The 18674-nt window shown below is 39.3% G+C and overlaps 1 protein-coding gene across 1 annotated transcript; it reads right to left on the bottom strand.

Annotated features, from left to right (window-relative positions):
• Nucleotides 1-9453: 9453 nt before the first annotated feature.
• FGA (fibrinogen alpha chain) lies at nucleotides 9454-18209 on the bottom strand. Its single transcript, XM_037058352.1, has 6 exons — nucleotides 17975-18209; nucleotides 15463-15588; nucleotides 14840-15023; nucleotides 12664-12809; nucleotides 11067-12078; nucleotides 9454-10329 (listed from the first exon to the last, which is right to left on the bottom strand). The coding sequence occupies exons 1-6, from the start codon at nucleotides 18101-18103 to the stop codon at nucleotides 9620-9622; spliced, it is 2307 nt and encodes a 768-aa protein (XP_036914247.1). The 5' UTR covers nucleotides 18104-18209; the 3' UTR covers nucleotides 9454-9619.
• Between the last annotated feature and the right edge of the window lie 465 nt (nucleotides 18210-18674).

Below are 18674 nucleotides of genomic sequence, written 5' to 3'. Positions count from 1 at the left end.
CTCTGGGCCACACCGGAAGAAAAAGAGTTGTCTTGGATCACACAGTAAATACATTGCAACACTTACTCTCAAAAAAATCTCGTAATGTTTTAAGCAAATCTACGATTTTGTGTTGGGCTGTATGCACAGTTATCCTGAGCTGCAGGTTGGACGCCCCTGCGTGAAAAAGGTTGTTAATTTTTATCATGAAAATGCTGTCACTCTTTTAATTCCTCATCAAATCCAATATCAACTTTCACCTGGTTTTCTTATACCCCTAACTACATTTATCTTTTATTCTGTTACTCCGAGTAATGTCCTGATACAGTAATAGAAAATTCTGCCCAAGTTACTTTCCTGCTCAATGTTATTTCCCTTTTGTCTAGATTTTAAGTCAAAATTCCTTAGCTGGCATTGCAAATGGTCCCAGCACTGCCCTTGGCCCCACCCCCACCACACATCTGCCTTCTCCTCACAGTGAATTTTTCACCATTCTAGGAAAGGTCAGGCCCTTTTTCTAGGATGCTCCCATTGTTAACAGTGTCTTTCCTCCAAATCCATCTGGCAAATTATTCTTTGTTCTCAAGCCTCTCTTATTTATCTGCTGAACGTACTTTCCTCCTTCACTAGGAGTGAGCTTTTATGCATCTGTGATTCCATAGTCATTAGCCCATCAGAAAGGCTGATTTTCATAAGTTTGTAAATATTGGATGATTAATCCAATGACTATCAAGATCTTAGGTATCCCAATTTTAAATATATAGAACCCACTTTCCAATAGAGGCACAGACAGAAATTCAAAATGCACAATGCTTGAAAGTGGAACTTTTGTGGAAGCGCTGACAGGATCCAAAGCCCACTGAATTGTGGGTGGCAGATGGCAGGGGCCCCACCCAAGGACAGATTTTCTAAAGAATTCCTAGAGCTTAAAGTAAAGCCACCGATCAAAAACCACTATAGTCAATAATCCAATGGTTGGTTCTTAGTTAACGTACAAGTAGCAGAAACACAGAGACCACTGGAGGGTGACACGTCATATCTAGGTCCCTGGAAAGAAGTGAGCCTTCTTTGGGTGTCACTGGATAAGAAACCGTAGATATCTGATTGTGCCCTTTCAAGCATCGTAGCTGTGAATATGGTGAAAAAGGGGAGTGTCCCTTAGTTACAATGTTTAAAACAGTAGCTAAAAAGATAAACTCATGACTTTTATGAAGATACAAAAAAGATGAGTTGAAAATTTCTAACCCCACACTATGGCATGAGAAGTATAATGTATTTTATTTTACAACTAAGACTGAAAGTAACAAACTATAAAGGATATAGGCCCTCAGGAAGTAAACTTCTAGTGCCTCCGCATTTAGGAACCAAGGAAAGCAGCTAACCAGTGTGACTAACGGGTCAGTTTTCGGCCGAGCACAGACTCCCCAATGGGGCAGAAGTGTGGTCGGCGCAACACCAGCCACTGCCGTCAGCTGGCATTTCAGTTTCAGCCTTAGGACCAAACATCACACGCACTGATTGTCCACACCTGCAGAGCTTATTCAAAACAGTTTTCCTTGTGTCACCCAGGTTTATTTCCTCGGAGTGTCTGCATCGGAAGAACCTAAGAGTCTGTATTTTTAAATAAATGTCCTCAGGAGACTCTGGTCACTGGCTGGATTTTGGAACAACTGGTCGTGGCGGCATTTGCATTTACCCGAGACACTCATCTTTCACTCAGATGCTGACCACAAAGTAGTATTTAGAGCAAGTGGTCATCTTTGAAATCACCCTGACTTCGCAGGGGGCCACTGCCTATGTTCAGGACTTGACGGGGGTTCACCAGCATGCTCTTCAAACGCTGGGACCACTATTTCAGCTCTGATGGCCCTCAGCCTCTGATGATTCTCTAGGTGGGACTTCCAGGTTTTTTGAAGTATAGGTGCAGCCCACCATTAGTATGGAGCCCCAAGACTGCCATTCCTGAAGCCCACCCCTCCCCTCCCTGAGGCCAATGACAGGAGGGCCTCCCCTTGAGCTTCTCCTGGAGCTCGACTCCGCACCACCTCGCACTGTGTTGCTGTGCAGTTGTGGCTCAACCTACTAAATGGAAGGATTGCTGTGTATTTTGTCAACATTAAGTATTGTCTTAGGCAATGCAAGTGGTACCTGTTATTTGTAGACATTTGGGGAAATAGAGTAAAAGGTAGAACCACATAATTTCAGCACTAATATGGAAGCAGCTAATATTTTGGTTTATGTTTTTCTTGTTTTTCTGTACATATTTTAGTACCTGGATTCACCCCATTGTGTCATGGAAAATTTTCCATGTTATCTGATATTTCCTATAATATTATTTTCTATAATATGCTTTTTAATGGCCATATAACATTCCATCATGTGAATGTTCTTTATTTGTTTAAGCAAGTTTCTATTGTTTGACATTTAGATTTTTCTGAACTTTTCCTAATGAGATAATACTGAAATTAGCATATTTCTAAATTTTTGCATATATATAGTCTGTATGTAGTATAATATACACTATTATCTATTTCCCTCTAGAATAAATCCCTAGAAGCAGAATTTCTAAAGGAATTAATGGGTTTTAGCATTCTAAAGACTAAATACATACATATATATAAATGTATGTATATATATATATATATATATATATATATATATATATCCAAATAACTCTTCAGAAAAATTGTATCAATTTACATCTGGTATGCAGAATTATAGGTGTTTTTTATTTTTCCTCCCCCACTAATTCTGAATTTTATAATTAAAATATTGAGTTTATTTCTGGGCTCTCTGTTGTATTCCATTGGTCTATGTGCCTGTTTTTATGCCAGTACCAGGCTGTTTTGATTACAGTGGCCTTGTAATACAGTTTGATATCAGGTATTGTGATCCCTCCTACTTTGTTCTTCTTTCTCAAAATTGTGGCTGCTATTCGGGGTCTTTTATGGTTCCATATAAAAATTTTTTTTTTAGCCCTGGCTGGTGTAGCTCAGTAGATTGAGTGTGGGCCTGTGAACCAGAGGATCGTGGTTCGATTCCCAGTCAGGGCACATGCCTCGGTTGCAAGCTGGTTCCCTGCAGGCCAACTCCCAGCCGGGGATGCACGAAAGGCCACCACACATTGATGTTTCTCTCCCTCTCCTTCCCCTCTAAAGATAAATAAATAAATAAATAAATAAAAAGTTAACAAAATTTTTTTTATTTGTCTTTAGAAGGAAGGGAAGGAGAGAAGGAGAGAAATATCAATGTGTGGTTGCCTCTCGTAAGTCCCCTGTTGGGAACTGGCCTGCAACCCAGACATGTGCCCTGACTGGGAATTGAACCACGATTGTGTGGTTCACAGGCCTGTGCTCAATCCACTGAGCTACACCAGCCAGGCCATATAAATTTTTGAAGTGTTTGCTCTATGTCTGTGAAATATGCCATTGGTACTTTAATAGGTATTGCATTGAATCTGTAAATTGCTTTGGGTAGCATGGACATTTTGATGATGTTAATTCTTCCAATCCATAAACACAGTATATGTTTCCATTTGTTTGTGTCTTCCTTGATTTCTTTCTTCAGCATTGTGTAGTTTTCTGCATATAGGTCTTTTACCTCCTCGGTTAGGTTTATTCCCAGATATTTTATTTTTGTTTTTGCTATATTGAATGGGATTTTTTTCTTGATTTCTGCTTCTGCTGCTTCATTGTTGGTATACAAAAATGTCTTTGATTTCTGGATATTGACTTTGTATCCCGCTGTTTTGCTAAATTCATTTATTAGTTCCAGCAGTTTTTTGGTAGAGGGTATAGGATTTTCCATGTACACTATCATGTCATCTGCAAACAGTGCCAGTTTTGTTTCCTCCTTTCTGATTTGGATGCCTTTTATTTCCTTTTCTTGTCTGATTGCTATGGCTAGAACTTCTAATACTATATTGAATCACATGAAAAGATGCTTGATATCGCTAGCTATCAGAGAGATGCAAATTAAAACTATAATGAGATACCACGTGACACCAGTCAGAATGGCTATCATAAACAAAGAAACAAACAACAAGTGCTGGAGAAGTTGGGGGGGAAAGGGGACCCTAGTTCACTGTTGGTGGGATTGCAGACTGGTACAACCATTATGGAAAACAGTATGGAATTTTCTAAGAAAACTAAAAATGAATGTGCCCTTTGACCCAGCAATTCCACTATTAGGAGTATATCCTAAGAACCCTGAAACACCAATCCAAAAGAACCTATGCACCCCGATGTTCATAGCAGCACAGTTTACGATAGCCAAGAGTTGGAAGCAACCTAGATGCCCATCGGTCAGTGACTGGATCAAAAAGCTATGGTACATTTACACAATGGAATTCTATGCTGCAGAAAGAAAGAAGGAACTCCCACCCTTTCTAACATCATGGATGGAACTGGAAAGCACTATGCTGAGCGAAATAAGCCAGGCGGTGAAAGACAAATACCATATGATATCACCATTAACAGGAATCTAAACAACAAAACAAACAAGCAAGCAAATATGACCAATGACACTCAAATACGGAACAGGCTGACAGGGTCCAGAGGGGACAGGGTAGAGAATCATAGGGGAAAAGGGGATGGACTCACATGAACAAGTATAAAGGACACATGGACAATAACTAAGGGTGGGGGGCAGAAATGGGAGGGAGGTGGGGAGCACTGGGCAGGGGGCGGGCAGGGCTGGGAATATGAGACAGAAAACTGTACTTGAACAAGAATTAAATAAAAAATAAAATAAAATATTGACAACTTAATTTTCATATCTTTAATTACTAGTGCAAGTAAGAGATTTTAAAATGTTTAATGACCATTTATCCTTTGAGAATTATCTTTTACATTCTTTCCTCAGCTATTAGCATAATCATCTTTTATATAAATTCTTAACCACTCCCTTTTTGTATGTAAGATAGCAATTAGAAACATGATACTACCTTCTGTGTATTCAAGTATCTTATTCCCTAAGTGATTAGACTGGGAGAATCATATGCTTATGCAACAAGTCTCAACTGGTACCAGTATTAACCACTGTGCTCTCTCTCTGTTTTGGCAACCGGGATGTGACCAACGGGTGACATGTCTTTTCTTTTGTGTATGGACTGAAGTATGGTTTTCCAACAACTTTTAAAACTTTTTTTAAACTTTTTTTCAGTCTCACAGAAAAATAACAAGGGTGGTTTAATGAATACCTTGATGTCCTTCACCTAGATTCACCAGCTGTTTGCAACATTTGCTTTATCTCTCCAACGGATATACTCTCAATGCAGTTTTGCAACAGCTTATGCCTTTGCAAGGCATGCAATCTTGAGGTCACTCACCTATTGTAGATAGAGGCCTAGCAAATGTTTTCTAGAGTGCTCTGTTGCAATGCACATGTAGCCACCTTCACCCCGGAGATGATGAACAGGGAGACCACTGTTTAATACCTGGCTACTGTTTAATCCGTTCAAACTTAGATGCTCTTGCCTCTGTGGTTTCAACGTGTTGCTTTTACAATGTGGAAATGGAAAGACAAACTGTCTAGCTCTTGTATAAGAATTCACTTGAATTAGTATGCAAATTCCTTACTGTACTCTCCCATCTATGATGTTTAAAGCCCTTGCCTTCCCTCCTCCTATTAAAGATTATTCTCCATAACCAGCTTTATAAAGTACTTGGGATTCAATTACAAATAAGATGTGGGTTAATCAATAAATGCATCAATCAATACATAAAGTATGATATTTCTAAAATAGTTTCTGTGTAAATTGCATTACCTACAAGCAGCCTCTATAATATTCATGACTATCAAAATCTCAATGTTGCTTTCAGTATATTGTAAATGTTGCATTACTTTATTCAAGTGTAACTAATATAGTTGTTTCAGTATATTGTAAATGTTGCATTACTTTATTCAAGTATAACTAATGTTTAGTTTATGATGTTTATAACCTGTGTGTACCTATATTAATATTTTTTCAGGCTTTTCTAGACATGATTAGACATTAATGAACTTGGCTGGGTGGGTCTTGTTCTAATTCACTAGCTGTGCCCCTCATTTCAGCTAACTAAATTGAAAATGTATTTTGTTGGTTGTAAAAGGAACTCATGATAGAGTATAATTAGATCAGTAATACCAGTGGGAAAAATAATTAAAATTAAATGCTATATATAATATTCTCATGTTTAAGTTAAAAAGTAAACAATCCAATTAAAAAGTGGGCAAAAAAACTGAATAGACACTTCTCCAAAGAGGACATACAGATGGCCCACAGACATATGAGAAAAAATGTTCTACATCACTAATTATCAGAGAGATGCAAATTAAAACCACAATAGGATATCACCTTACACCTGTCAGAATAGCTACCATCAATAAGTCAACAAACAACAAGTGCTGGAGAAGATGCGGAGAAAAGGAACCTTAGTGCACTCTCGGCCAGAATGCCAGCTGATACAACCACTATGGAAAACAGAATGGGGTTTCCTCAAAAAATTAAAAATAGGATTCCTTTTTGACCCAGAAATTCCACTTCTGGGAATATAACCAAAGAATCCTGAAAGTGTGTACATCTTATTCCCCTTCGGTTTTTCTGACTCACCTTCCACACCTCCTCCCTTTTGACAAACATGGGTTTGCCCTCCGTACCTGTGTGTCTGTTTTGTTTGTTTGTTCTTCCATCCTGCTTTAACTCAACCTTAAGAGAAGGTCTTACACAAGATAAAGCCGTGATTGGGTTTATCTTTGGAAAGTTCACTGTGGACGATGAAGGAAAGACCAGTGGTAAAGCAAGAGGTTGAGAGACCATTGAACGGCCTGGGTCAGAAAGAAATAACACAAGATTGCATAAGAACACAAAAATGCCATTGGAATGATCAATTCTAGCGTAAGAGATGGTTTGGGAATAGATTGGTTACAGGAATTTTAATAAAGGAGCTGAGACGGAGCCCAAATTTTCTAAATTACAAAACTGGAAGGTTAAGGATGCCTCTGACTAGGAGAAAAAAATAGAGAAGATGCAATAGGCTTTAGTGAAAGGTTATTGGTTTAATCTTAAATGAATGAGAAATGTCTAACCGTACATGTTCAGTATTAATAGGAATAATGTATCTGGATGTCAGAACTGAAGTTTTCAGTTTGGCTGTCCTCAACCTATGGATTAATGAAGCTATGGTGATTGTCAAATTAACCAAGGAGAAAATGTACACATACGGAGAGAAAAGATAGTCTGGCGAAGCTGCTAATTGCCTACCCACCATCTGTTCTCTGCCTCCTCCTTAGTAACAGAATCCTAATTTTGATTGGGATAGCCTGTACCTAAGCTAACGGTCAGGTGTCTCAGCCTCCCCTGTGGCTAGGGATGTCTATGTGACTGAGCTGTGGCTAATGAGATATAGGAGGAAGCACCATACAGAACATCCGGGAAGTTTTCTTCAAAGAGAGAAGGCGCTTGTTTTAACTTCTGTCTTTCCTACTCTTCCAGATTTCCACAGCGCATAGTGTTTAAACCATGAGGTAGACCTGAGGTGGAAGCCATTTATCAGGATGATGGTTTCCTGAAGACACTACGGGGACATATTCCTGTAGACATTTCTGTGGACAGAAAATAAGTTTCTATCTTACTTAAGCCATGTGGGTCAAACCTAATGTTAACTAAATAAAAATGAGTACTAATAGTATTGTAGTGAGAAACAGCTCCATTTAAGGAGTGGTCTAAGAAAGAATTGGCCAGTTAAAAAGACTAAAGAAAAGTGACATGGCTAGGAGGGAGGTGCCAGAAATGAGGAAAACATAGATTGAAGAGAAGGATAGGGATGGTAGTAGCAGATGTTTAAAAGAGGCCAAGTAAGAAGAGTCTTGCGTGTAGGAAATGAACTTTCGAACTACAAAGTTGTTGTCGACTTTAAGAAGAACAATTTCAAGAGAGTGATAACTCAGTGAAAACCAAATTAAAGTGGGTTTCCATGTAAATGATAATCAGAGAACTTGAGTTAATATTTAATTTCAGGAACAAAGGACATAGAGCAACAGGTTAAAGGTAAGATAAAATGGCAAAGAGATGTTTGGTGGGGTTTTTTTCACAATTAAATTTTGTCTCTAATTTTATGATTGTACTAATATTGGCTGTTGTTTATTATTTTTAAAAGAAGTTACCTATTCTTTGCTAATGAACTCTAAGCCTTCAAAGTAGATGAGAAATAAATGACCCTTCACATTCAGAGTCCCTTTCATTTTGGGGACCTGACTCTGTCCCTAGTAGTGTGATATTCTAGAAAATAAAATATTTTATTTTAATAGGTCCCCAGCCCTAGCCCCTTCCTTCCTTCTTTGTTTTCCTGCCTGCCCCCTGCCCCCCATCCATCCCTCCATTCCTCCCTCCCTCTCTTTTCTTCCCTTACAAAAAGAATGAATGCAGTTATACTGGAATAGAAACTCTGCAGTTGAGTGCAATGTACTGGGATCCAAGTGTGCTTGGGGTATTTTAAAACATTTTTAAGAATATATGACAAGTTGTACTCACTAGAATAAAATATGAATTAAAAATTGGGAGCAAAAGCTGAGGCCACAAAGATCAGAGATGCAACTTAGATCAAAATATAATATTAACCAATGTAATATGTTGAATTTATGAATAGTATGGATCATATTTAGTGAGGTGCTTTCAAACAAAAGTTTTACTTTAGTAGCAGCTAACGTATCACAGACTATACGTTATAATTAGTGGGAAAATAAAATAAAATGAATGCTGTGAAAATTATTTGCCAATCAGTAAATGCCATCTGGTTTTGGAATACTTATAAATATTTTTAAAAATTTAAATGCATTTTTTCAGGGTTTTTTAAAAAGAAATTGGTTAGAGTCTGGAGAAAATACATAAGTGTGCATTGCGGTCTTCATTATGAGTAGATTCTATTTCTATTCTGATGCAGTGCTTGTCTTGTCTTCCTGGATTTGCTTGCCAGCAGGAGAGATAAAATGACTCTGGAAATTCTTCTGCAAGAGCCACTCACTGTTAAATTTAGTGCTTTGCAACTTAAAACATTGGTTTTAAGTCGTTCCAATGAAATATGAGATAACTTTTCCCTGAATCCTTACTAGACGACATTTTTTCCATTGTTTTAGAGAGAGAGGAGGGGGAGAGAGAAAATCATTGGGGGCCGCATGCATACCCAGCGGGGGGATTGAACCCACAACCTAGGTATGTGCCCTGACCAGGAATTAAGCCCACAACCTTTTGGTTACAGAACAATGATTGAGCCAACTGAGCCACATGGGCCAGGGTGACTTTTCCACCTTCCAAATCCCTATGACTTTGAATAGTATGGGGAGAGAAGTACTGCAAACAACACCCTCAAGGGTGGCAAAGAAGAGCTTTTATCTGAATCCCTCTTTCTGATGTACTGAATGCCCCTTGGTGTATCCTTACAGAAATTTTAAAACTCACGGAGCTATTTTAAAGATTTAAAAAATCATATAACTTTATTTTTTAAGCACTAACATGTCTTGGTTACATTTAGCTAGAGTACAAAAAATAATAAAATAGCACCTGGCAATTTTTAGGTTGTAGAGAATCTTGACTCCTTTATCTTCGTTATTTTTTCTCCACTTCGCTAAACAAAGCGAGTGCTCTCATTTCCACTCTGTCAGCTTACTGGGCCACCGGGGGCCTGATTTTCATGCGGGCGGCCCTGAGGGAATAATCTGCTCCTCTGAAGGGCAGCCAGACCACGCCATTCTCAATCTCATAAGGACTGTTGTTCCTGGGGTCATAGAATCCCCCAGGGTAGTAGATGCCATTGAGATTGGCCGCCTGGCAGTTGTTGTACCACCAGCCTCCTCCGTAGACTTCTGCACAGTTCTCTTCCCACTGGTCTGCATCCCTGTCAAAGGTGCTGAACTGCATACCCACGTGAGAAGTGTATTCTGTACCTTCCTCCACAGAACCCTCAATCAGAGCATCGCCCGCTGTGCCCTCATAAGAGGAGACCTGCAGAGCGTAGCCTTCTGCCTCAGAGCCTACCCTCACGTGATACTCTGCATATACCCAGTTCCCAGACCAGTCCTCTAATTCAACCCGGAGGACAGAGCCTCTCATGGTCAGCAAGTGGAGGTATTCATTGCCTAGCCAGAATTCTCCTTCTCCCTTGTCATTCAGGCTGCCGAAACCTCTCTTGTAGTCTTGCCACGTCCGGTTAAAATTCAGTGATCCATCCATTCTTTGCTGGATCAAAAGCCATCCTCCCAAACCGGTCTCTTGATCGCAATAAACTGAAAAAATCTTACTGGATCCTGGTAGCTTGATATTGAAAAGGCCACTTTGGGCACCTGAAGGATGTGTTTGGAGGACATCATCACAGTCTAAAAAAAAAATTAAGCTGGTTGGAAGAAGTTACTCTCATTTAACTTTACAAAGATAGGAATGGCCCAGACTAAAATGAAGGCAATATACTGGCTTCCTTTTCCTACCTACCCTTCTCTTCCCTTTTTTCCTTCCCTCTTTTCTTCCTTCCTTTCCTCCTTTCTTGTTTCCTTCCCTCTATGGAGAAAAAATACACTTACACTGGAATGAATCATAAGCAAATGAGTGGCATTTATACCTACAAATTGCAAAGGAGATTTCCTCAATGGATTTGAAACTTTACTTGATGTACTGATTAATAGCAAGTAACCAGGAAATATAACTAAGCATCATTTAGCACTAACATAACTTGTTTTTAACTTGATCTCAATTTCAAGTGAGAGCCACTCTAAATATATGATTCCAACAATGCATATTTTGAATAGTAAAAAAAAAATTGGTTAAACAAACTCAAAATCGAGTTTCAGTGGGATTCATTCATTTAACATGTATTTATTAAGTGGTGATCCTCTGCACTATTAGGTATGTGGGAATACAGAGATGAACATGATAGACAAAGTCCCTGCCCCTGTGGAACTTACAGTCCAACATGAAAAACAAATAAAGGGTGTAATTTTAATAAAGCGTGAGAGAAGGCTAGGAAAGAAATGCAAAGTGCTATGGGAGCACATTGCAAAAGTAATTAACTTAGTCTAGAGGGTCAGGGAAGGCTTCCCCAAAGGAGAAGTGCGGATACCTCTGGCTGTGCGAGTTTTACTATGGCCTCTCTTGGTGGTACGAGTTCCTCTGACTTCAAGAGAAGTTTCTTTGACGTGGCGAGAACTGGTTTCCCCTAAGTCAGATGTTGAGCCCATAGAGTGGGTCTTAGTCTCCAATTCTTTGAACACAGGTAATGAGGACAATTTTCCAGTTGAGCCAGTGTCAAAGAAAGCAGCATGCTCAGAGAACTTCCTACGGAAGTCATCTAGGCCCCCCGTGCCAGAAAGACTATATGAGCCCAAATCCATTGCATCCCCACAGTCAGAACCATCTTCAGAGTTTACCACTTCTTCGGTCATTTCTTTGTGTCCATCAGCACCTATAACAGTCTTAGTGACAGTTTTAGAGCATGAATAACGATGCCCGGTGGTTGAGCCACCAGTATTGACCTTCTCATTACTAATCAGAAGCTCTTTTCCTCCTTCAGAAGTGACCAGTTTACCTGTGTGGAAGTCTTTCCTTGACCCTGCACTTAAACTTCCTGAATCCTCTTCAAATGTGCCCCAGTCTGCATTTGTAGGCCTGGTGTACCCATGCCCTGAGCTATCTGGCCCAAGACTTTCATGGTTCCAAGTGCCAGCACCACTAGGTCCAGAGCTCCCAGGTTTCCTATTTCCTGTACTACTGGGCTCAGGATTCCTGGGGCTTTCAGGGGCCAGTCCTGTTCCATAAGGTGCAGAGTCTCCTCGGAGATTGCTGTCTGTTCCAGACCTCTGTAACACCATTTTCATCTGCTGCATTTCCGTTAGTGCCCTCCACTCTGGGGGGGCTGTCTGAAGCTGACTCTTGAAATCTCTGGGAACCAACTCTAAAGCCGGGCTCATTTTTAACAGTGGTAAGTTTTGCTTATATCTGGAGGGAAGTAAGTCTTTGGCCATGATCTGTTCAAGTTGTTTCTGCTGCTCTTCATAGTCCTGTAGATCTATCCCACGTGTTACAGACCTACTGCAGGACCCTTGGCAAGATCGGATCTTAATATCAATGTCCACCTAGAGAGAGGAGGAGAGAGAAGACGAAGAAATGTAGATATAAGTAAATATAAGATATCTATTGAGTTCTTAGTACTTAATTTATTTCTTGGAAACTGTTTTCATTTCTTTGACTTGGAAATCTACCAAAGCAAAAGTTTATTTTCTATTTATGTAGTATCCTCAGTGGAAGAGATGCTGGGTGTTGTAAGGCTGGCCAGGAGAAGCAATAGGAACTATTTGGATTGATCTCAGAACAGATCTAAAGCAAACTGCTATTCCTTCTGAAAAACAGCACTAATGAAGTGATCATCAGTGAGGCTGAGGGCTCAGAGGCTTGGCAGTATCAGGAACTTGCATCAGACAAGCAGGGACTAAATATCTGATTTTGAAATTTACTCTTTATGTGCCCTGGGAAATTTTATTTAGTATCACTGAGCTTTTTTCTTCATCTGTATGGTGGGGGAATAATACCTGCTTTGTAGGTAAGAAGGAATATATAACACTTTGCTCTACATATAGTAGCCACTCCAGTGAATGACTATTGTCTTCCCTTTCCCTGCTATTCAAAAATAAGGAAATCCAGTGATAGAGCCACATCCTCACCTCCAGTCGTTTCATATCTATCAGCTGAGCCTTGACATTTTTCTGCAGAAGTTGAATATGCTGCACTTGTTCTGTGACTTTGCGCTTCAGAACCTCAAGCCTGCTTCTCAGGTCTTCTGACACTTGTCTGAATGTATTGTCATTGTCTGAAATAGAAAATATGAATATTGAAGTAGCTGCTGAGTGATCTGCTTGTAATAATCAACAAAAAAAGAAATCTACCTAGAAATATTTCCTGTTTTATTTTCATAATAGTTTGGTCTCTGGAAATTTAATTTGGGAGTTGTGAGTCTATTAGGCGTTTGATTTTTGGACACTGTTAAGCCCTGTTGTTGTCATGGATGCCAATGGAGGTGTCCTGCTAGCAATTAGTAATCCAAATAATTGCAGAAGTAAAAAATCTCTTTGAAATTTTAAAGGTGTAATTAAGAGATAAAAAATTGGTTTTAGCTTTGGCTGGCGTAGCTCAGTGGATTGAATGTGGGCTGCGAACCAAAGGGTTACGGTTCAATTCCCAGTCACGGCACATGCCTGGGTTGCGGGCCCAGTCTCCAGTGGGGGCCATGTGAGAGGCAACCACACCTTGATGTTTCTCTCCCTCTCTTTCTCCTTCCCTTCCCCTCTCTCTGAAAATAAAAAAAAAAAGAAATAAAATATTTTTAAAAATTGGTTTTATCACATACCAGTTATTTTATTATATCCTTACTCAGGGGATTCAAACATATTCCCAGATTTTTTGTTTTCATAATTTCCTGTTTTTTCTTTCTGTGCGGGTGTTTATCAATTCATTTCCAGAGCAGTTTTAAGTTTCCAAGAAAACTGAGAAGGTACAGAGATTTCCTACATACCCACTGCCCCTACACATGGACAGTCTCTCTCGTTATCATTACTCATCAGAATGGTACTCCTTTGAAACCAAGGATGAATCTACATTGATACATCATAATCACCCAGAGTTCACAGTTTACCTTACAGTTCACTCTTGCTGTTGTACATTCTATGGGTTTGTACTAGTATAAGGATGAATGTATAAGTTCTTGAAGATTGTATTGATATATCATCTTACCCAGAGGTTCCTTCCTCAGCCATGTCCAGTCTACTAATGAGCCTGTCAGAGGCATTCTTTACTTCTGTTTTATTATTTTTAATCTTTAGCATTTAATTTTAGTTCTTTCTAAGGATTTCCATTTCTCTGCTTACATTCCCCATGTTCTTGCACAGGCATGTTATCTACTTCATTCATTCGAATCTTTAGCATATTAGTCATTAGTTGCCTTAAATTCCCAGACTGACAATTTCAGCCTCCCTGCCGTGTGTGGCTCTGATGCTCACTCTGCCGCACGTGTGCGTGCACTTTGCCTTTTGGTGTGCCTTGTAATGGGTTTTTCTTGATAGCCAGACATGGTCTAGTGGGAAATGTGTTCCTGGATTTTCTTACTGAGCTTTTCTTCTTACCCATGGATTTGAATTATTCCTAACCTTGTATTTGGGTCAACAGGATCACTCACTTGCCAATTACTGCTGCACTATTGACTTCAGATTAGTTAAGTGTCTCCTGAAGATATAAAGAGTCAAGCAAGGCTTCAGGAACTGGGACCTCACTAAACTTGCTGCCCATGCGCAGAACAAATCCGATATTTCCTGGTCCTAATTAGCCCTGGCCCTCATCCTGTGAGAAAGCTATAACATGGCTATATATTTTAAAATTAAAAAAAAAACACGGCATAATCAGCTTAGTGGAGTCTCTGGGTTGCACTCAACTCCATCATGTGACTGCTTTGTGTCTTTAGGGAAGCCCCTTGACCTCCCAGTTCCCTCCTCTGTAAGAGAGAAACAAATAATATCCACTCCAAAGGGTGGGCCCATCTTATTTTCCATACGTACCCTTGGAAAGAGGACACTGAAATTATAGCCTTCAATCCAGAATTCTGACTCCCATCATGATCTTAAACAATTCTAAGCTGACCTTTTTTACATTATAACAATAACAACATTGCAAGCCCCTCCTTAAGAATTCACTTACACCTTAACCTACGCTTAGAAACACAGTACGCGTTTTTACATAAAGTACTTTGGAATATAACCTCAGTTGCTATAAAGAGATACCATATTCAGGATTTTTTATGTTGTTTTGTTGTGTGCTATAAAGTCAAAATGCTATGTATGTAATACTTACTGTTAGTGTTGGCAAAATCCCCCCTCACTAGGTCAATTAGATGTTTAGTCACTGAGTTAGAGTCCTTGTTGTTCTTCTGATAATCAAATAGTGAGTTTTTGAGCTTATTTATTCTGTTTGTGAAATCTTGATTAACTTCATCAATCAACCCTTTCATTCTGCAGCCAGAAGGGCATTTTTGGTTCTGAAAGTGAAGAGGAAAAGATTACACTAAGGGTCTGTCTCTTGGGTTCAGTGCAGTTTTGAAGGTTTCTGTGAAGCCCCTATCATTTCCAATCCCTTCAGATCATCTATTGACTCAAAGGTTGTTGAAGGGACCATAGAGAAATCCTGTACTGAGGACCCTCTCAGTGCCAAACTAGACCCCAGGAAGTCTTCAGGTCATCCTACTCAGATTCTGAGTATCTATCTGAACATGCAATTAAAATCCAATCTCTTAATCCCACTAATGATCAGAGCATGGGAGGTAATTTAAATTATGTTCTCAGGACTAGGTTCCTTTTCATTTAACATGTAAGGAGCCATTAGATTGTGTCTATTGAGCAAGTTTTCTGTAACCTACTGGGGTTGGACATTTCTCACACCACAAGGAAGGATTCCCCGTCCCCATGCCCATGGCTCACCCAGTCATCGTCGGAGCAGAAGGGCCAGTCTGTCTCTCTGCAGGAAGACTGCTGTCTTTCTGTAAGTCTGGGGCCACGTGCAGCTCCTCCCTCAGTTAAAAATTCCCCTGGACCCGTCTCTGTAGTCTTCAAGTATTCATCCATACATACAAAAAAAAAAGGAAGAGTGAGCACACAAGGCAAAGAAACTGGAATGCCTGTCAGACACGGAGAAGAAAAGCAGTTTCCCCAGAGGTTATGTGCACCAGCTTTGGGGGCTCTACAAGCTTCAGGTTTTTTATTTTTATTTTATCTTATTAATAATTTTATTGTATTTTTCCATCACCATTTTTCCCACTTACTCTTCCACTTTCACCTCCACTCCCCACAATCACCATGTCCATGAGTTCTTTTCCCACCGTCCTCAACACCCCCCAGCTGTTTCTTGTCTTTCAAATGAAAGATAAAACCCATTTTTTAAAGCTGTAAGAATTAAAGGAGATAAGGTGTAGGGATTTCTTAACTGTGTTTGACACTAAATCATATAGTAAACGGTAGGCTTTTAAAAGTCTCCATTATAAAAGGAAAATTATTTGAATGAACAAAATTAGTTAAATTTTATTTTTTAATTTTTTTAAAGATTTTATTTATTTATCTTTAGAGGGGAAGGGAAGGAGAGAGGGAGAGAAATATCAATGTATGGTTGCCTCTCATGAGTCCCCTGCTGGGAACTGGCCTGCAACCCAGGCATGTGCCCTGACTGGGAATCGAACCGCGATCATGTGGTTCACAGGCCCACGCTCAATCCACTGAGCTACACCAGCCAGGGATAAATTTTATTTTTTAATTTTTATTAATGTCTGAAGACAGATCATGGAAAATTTAAAGAGTTCTTTCTCCTATAATTCCTGTTTTAGTAGAAAAATGTCTACATTATCTTGGCTTATTGTTTGTCACTCCTTTAAGTTTCTGCTATGACCTTGGGGGTTCATAATTTGAGCAAATATTACTAGGGACACAAATGTGGCCAGTTCAGATACAGAAATGCTTTTTAGGTTGCTTACTCATCTAATACTTTCTTTGTGCTTGAAATGAGGAAAAATAGAATGAACGCATAGATAATGGTTCATGACTGACAACTTTTTTGGACACCTTATAATTAGAAGTTCAAATTTAAAAAACTCTCTATCAGGATCTATGAAGTAAAAAAAGACATAAAATACTCTAATAAGACTTTATAGGCTAACAAATCAATGCAGGGTTTAGGTTTAAGCTATTTTTACTGTGTACCACCAACTTACAAGGATTTTGCTACGACTACTGTATTTCATTGTACTGTTTCCATTGTCATGTATTCCCCCAACCCTCCTCTCCCGCCCCCCACACCCCCCACACTGTCATCTGTGACTATGACTATTTTAATCTCAGACAGCTTATTCTTATAATTAGTTATTTGTCATGTGATTAAAGAAATACCTCAACAATAATAATCAGTACTAATTGAAGCAATCATGAACAATTTATTAAAAATAACAAATGTAATCTTTTTTGTCTAAGAAATAAGATGATACAAAACATAAGAATAAATGACACAAGAATAAAAGCAGACAAAAATGAAATATGCCAATAACAGGGAGTGATAACAGAAAGTTATGCATTATCCAAAATATCATTTTTAGCAGTGATGTTGGTTTTATTTCCCATAAAAATATTTACTTATTGTTTTACTTTAAGGGAGAACGTTAAGTTAGAGACCCTCTTTAGTTTTTTTTTTTTTCTGCTTTGGTATAAAAGCTTATGAGTGGTGAAGAAAAAAGGAATAAATTGGAGTAATTCACAGCCTCAATGTAACTGAGTTTGTAAACATATTTATCATGTTTTTTTATAAGATCAAAGGGTTTCAAAAGCCATGTTGAGTAGTTTCTTTTCTATAGGTTTCTGGAGTCAAACTTTAGAAGTTATTGCAATATTTAGTAATTATCTTAAAAGAATGTAATTGCTTCCAAATAACATATTGCCTAATTACTTAATCACAGCTGACTTTGCTATGTGATGTATTTGCAAAGACAACTAATTTGCTTGTCTTAAAAGAAACACAGAAACAATCTTTCAGGAAGACTATATTAAACCGCTGTTCTGCTTATTCTGAACAGATAGCAAGAAAATAATAATTAGATTTAAACAACTTATGTGAATGTTTTTTTTCTATTAACTTTCAGTAACTATCTCAAGGCTTTAGAGCAACCAAGATATCTTCCCTTAAAAAAAAAAGCCACAATGTTGTAAGCCTAAGTTGTGTATGTTAAAGCTTCCCCTGTGAATTTCTACACTTTGTTCCCCCCAAGTCCCCCTCTTAGGGTCATATTACCCAGCACTGCGGAGGTGTTCAGCCCGTCTGGGAACTGGCCTGCGTGGCCCAGAGCTTAGAGAGCTAACAGGGTGAGGACACAGGGAAAGCCGACTCAAACCTGCAAGCTCTCTGTGAAATAAACACCAGAAAGTGAGCAAGAAGAGAAAACAAAGGAAACCATACCCAAACCGTGCCTGCCAGACCCAGGACCAGGCAAAAGATCCTCACGGAAGACATCTTTCCTGAGGGTGGGGTGGCTTCCAAGGAGCAGCAAGAAAGGAGGACTGCCCTCCCTCCTAGTGCCCATCTCATTTAAACCTGCCGGAGGTTTGATTAATCATTATCTCTGTCCTGTTTAGATGGTCAACAGGCCCTCCAATTCCTTGCTGCTTCTCCAAGGTTGGAGTCCTGGAAGTTCTTGCTCAATTGCTCCACGCTTGTTTGCTTCCAATAAGATGTTGCAAAGGTAGCAACAGAGAGGGCAGATTCCACATTCCAGGAACAAGGTGATTTTCAAATCCAAAGGGGAACTATGGGAGGACATACCCGGACCTGAGTACTTGAGGGAATATAGAGAGGTCATGAGGCAAGCCAGCCAGCTGTATGTAACCTGTTGTGAAGCAGAGTTTTGACAAAATGATATTTCGCTTTATGTAAGAATTGTGGCTGGATGATTTGACCTTTAAAGAATGACTGGAGGCCTTCTAAAAGCTTAGCTTGAACAGGTAATTTTTTCTCTATCCAAAAGACAGCAGCCCCCGACTCCAGACATCCCGGGTTTAAAATCCTAGCTACATTTCCCAGTTCTGTGATTCTGTTTTTTGGTTTGCAGGCCCGCACTCAGTCCACTGAGGTACACCAGCCAGGGCCCAGTTCTGTGATT

Source organism: Sturnira hondurensis, unplaced genomic scaffold (genome assembly GCF_014824575.4).
Source record: "Sturnira hondurensis isolate 20B ecotype Veracruz unplaced genomic scaffold, ASM1482457v3 Scaffold0010128, whole genome shotgun sequence".
NCBI classification, from domain to species: domain Eukaryota; kingdom Metazoa; phylum Chordata; class Mammalia; order Chiroptera; family Phyllostomidae; genus Sturnira; species Sturnira hondurensis.
The sequence above is the reverse complement of the archived record's forward strand: the minus strand, read 5'-3'. Positions and strand labels throughout refer to the sequence as shown.

Excerpts from the sequence above, each read along its gene's own strand:
- FGA (XM_037058352.1), bottom strand. The coding sequence starts at position 18,103 with ATGAGATGGGCACTAGGAGGGAGGGCAGTCCTCCTTTCTTGCTGCTCC. Across the intron at positions 15,024-15,462 it reads TCTGCTCCGACGATGACTGG|AACCAAAAATGCCCTTCTGG; the intron begins GTGAGCCATGGG and ends CTTCACTTTCAG. Across the intron at positions 12,079-12,663 it reads TAGATATGAAACGACTGGAG|GTGGACATTGATATTAAGAT; the intron begins GTGAGGATGTGG and ends TCCTCTCTCTAG.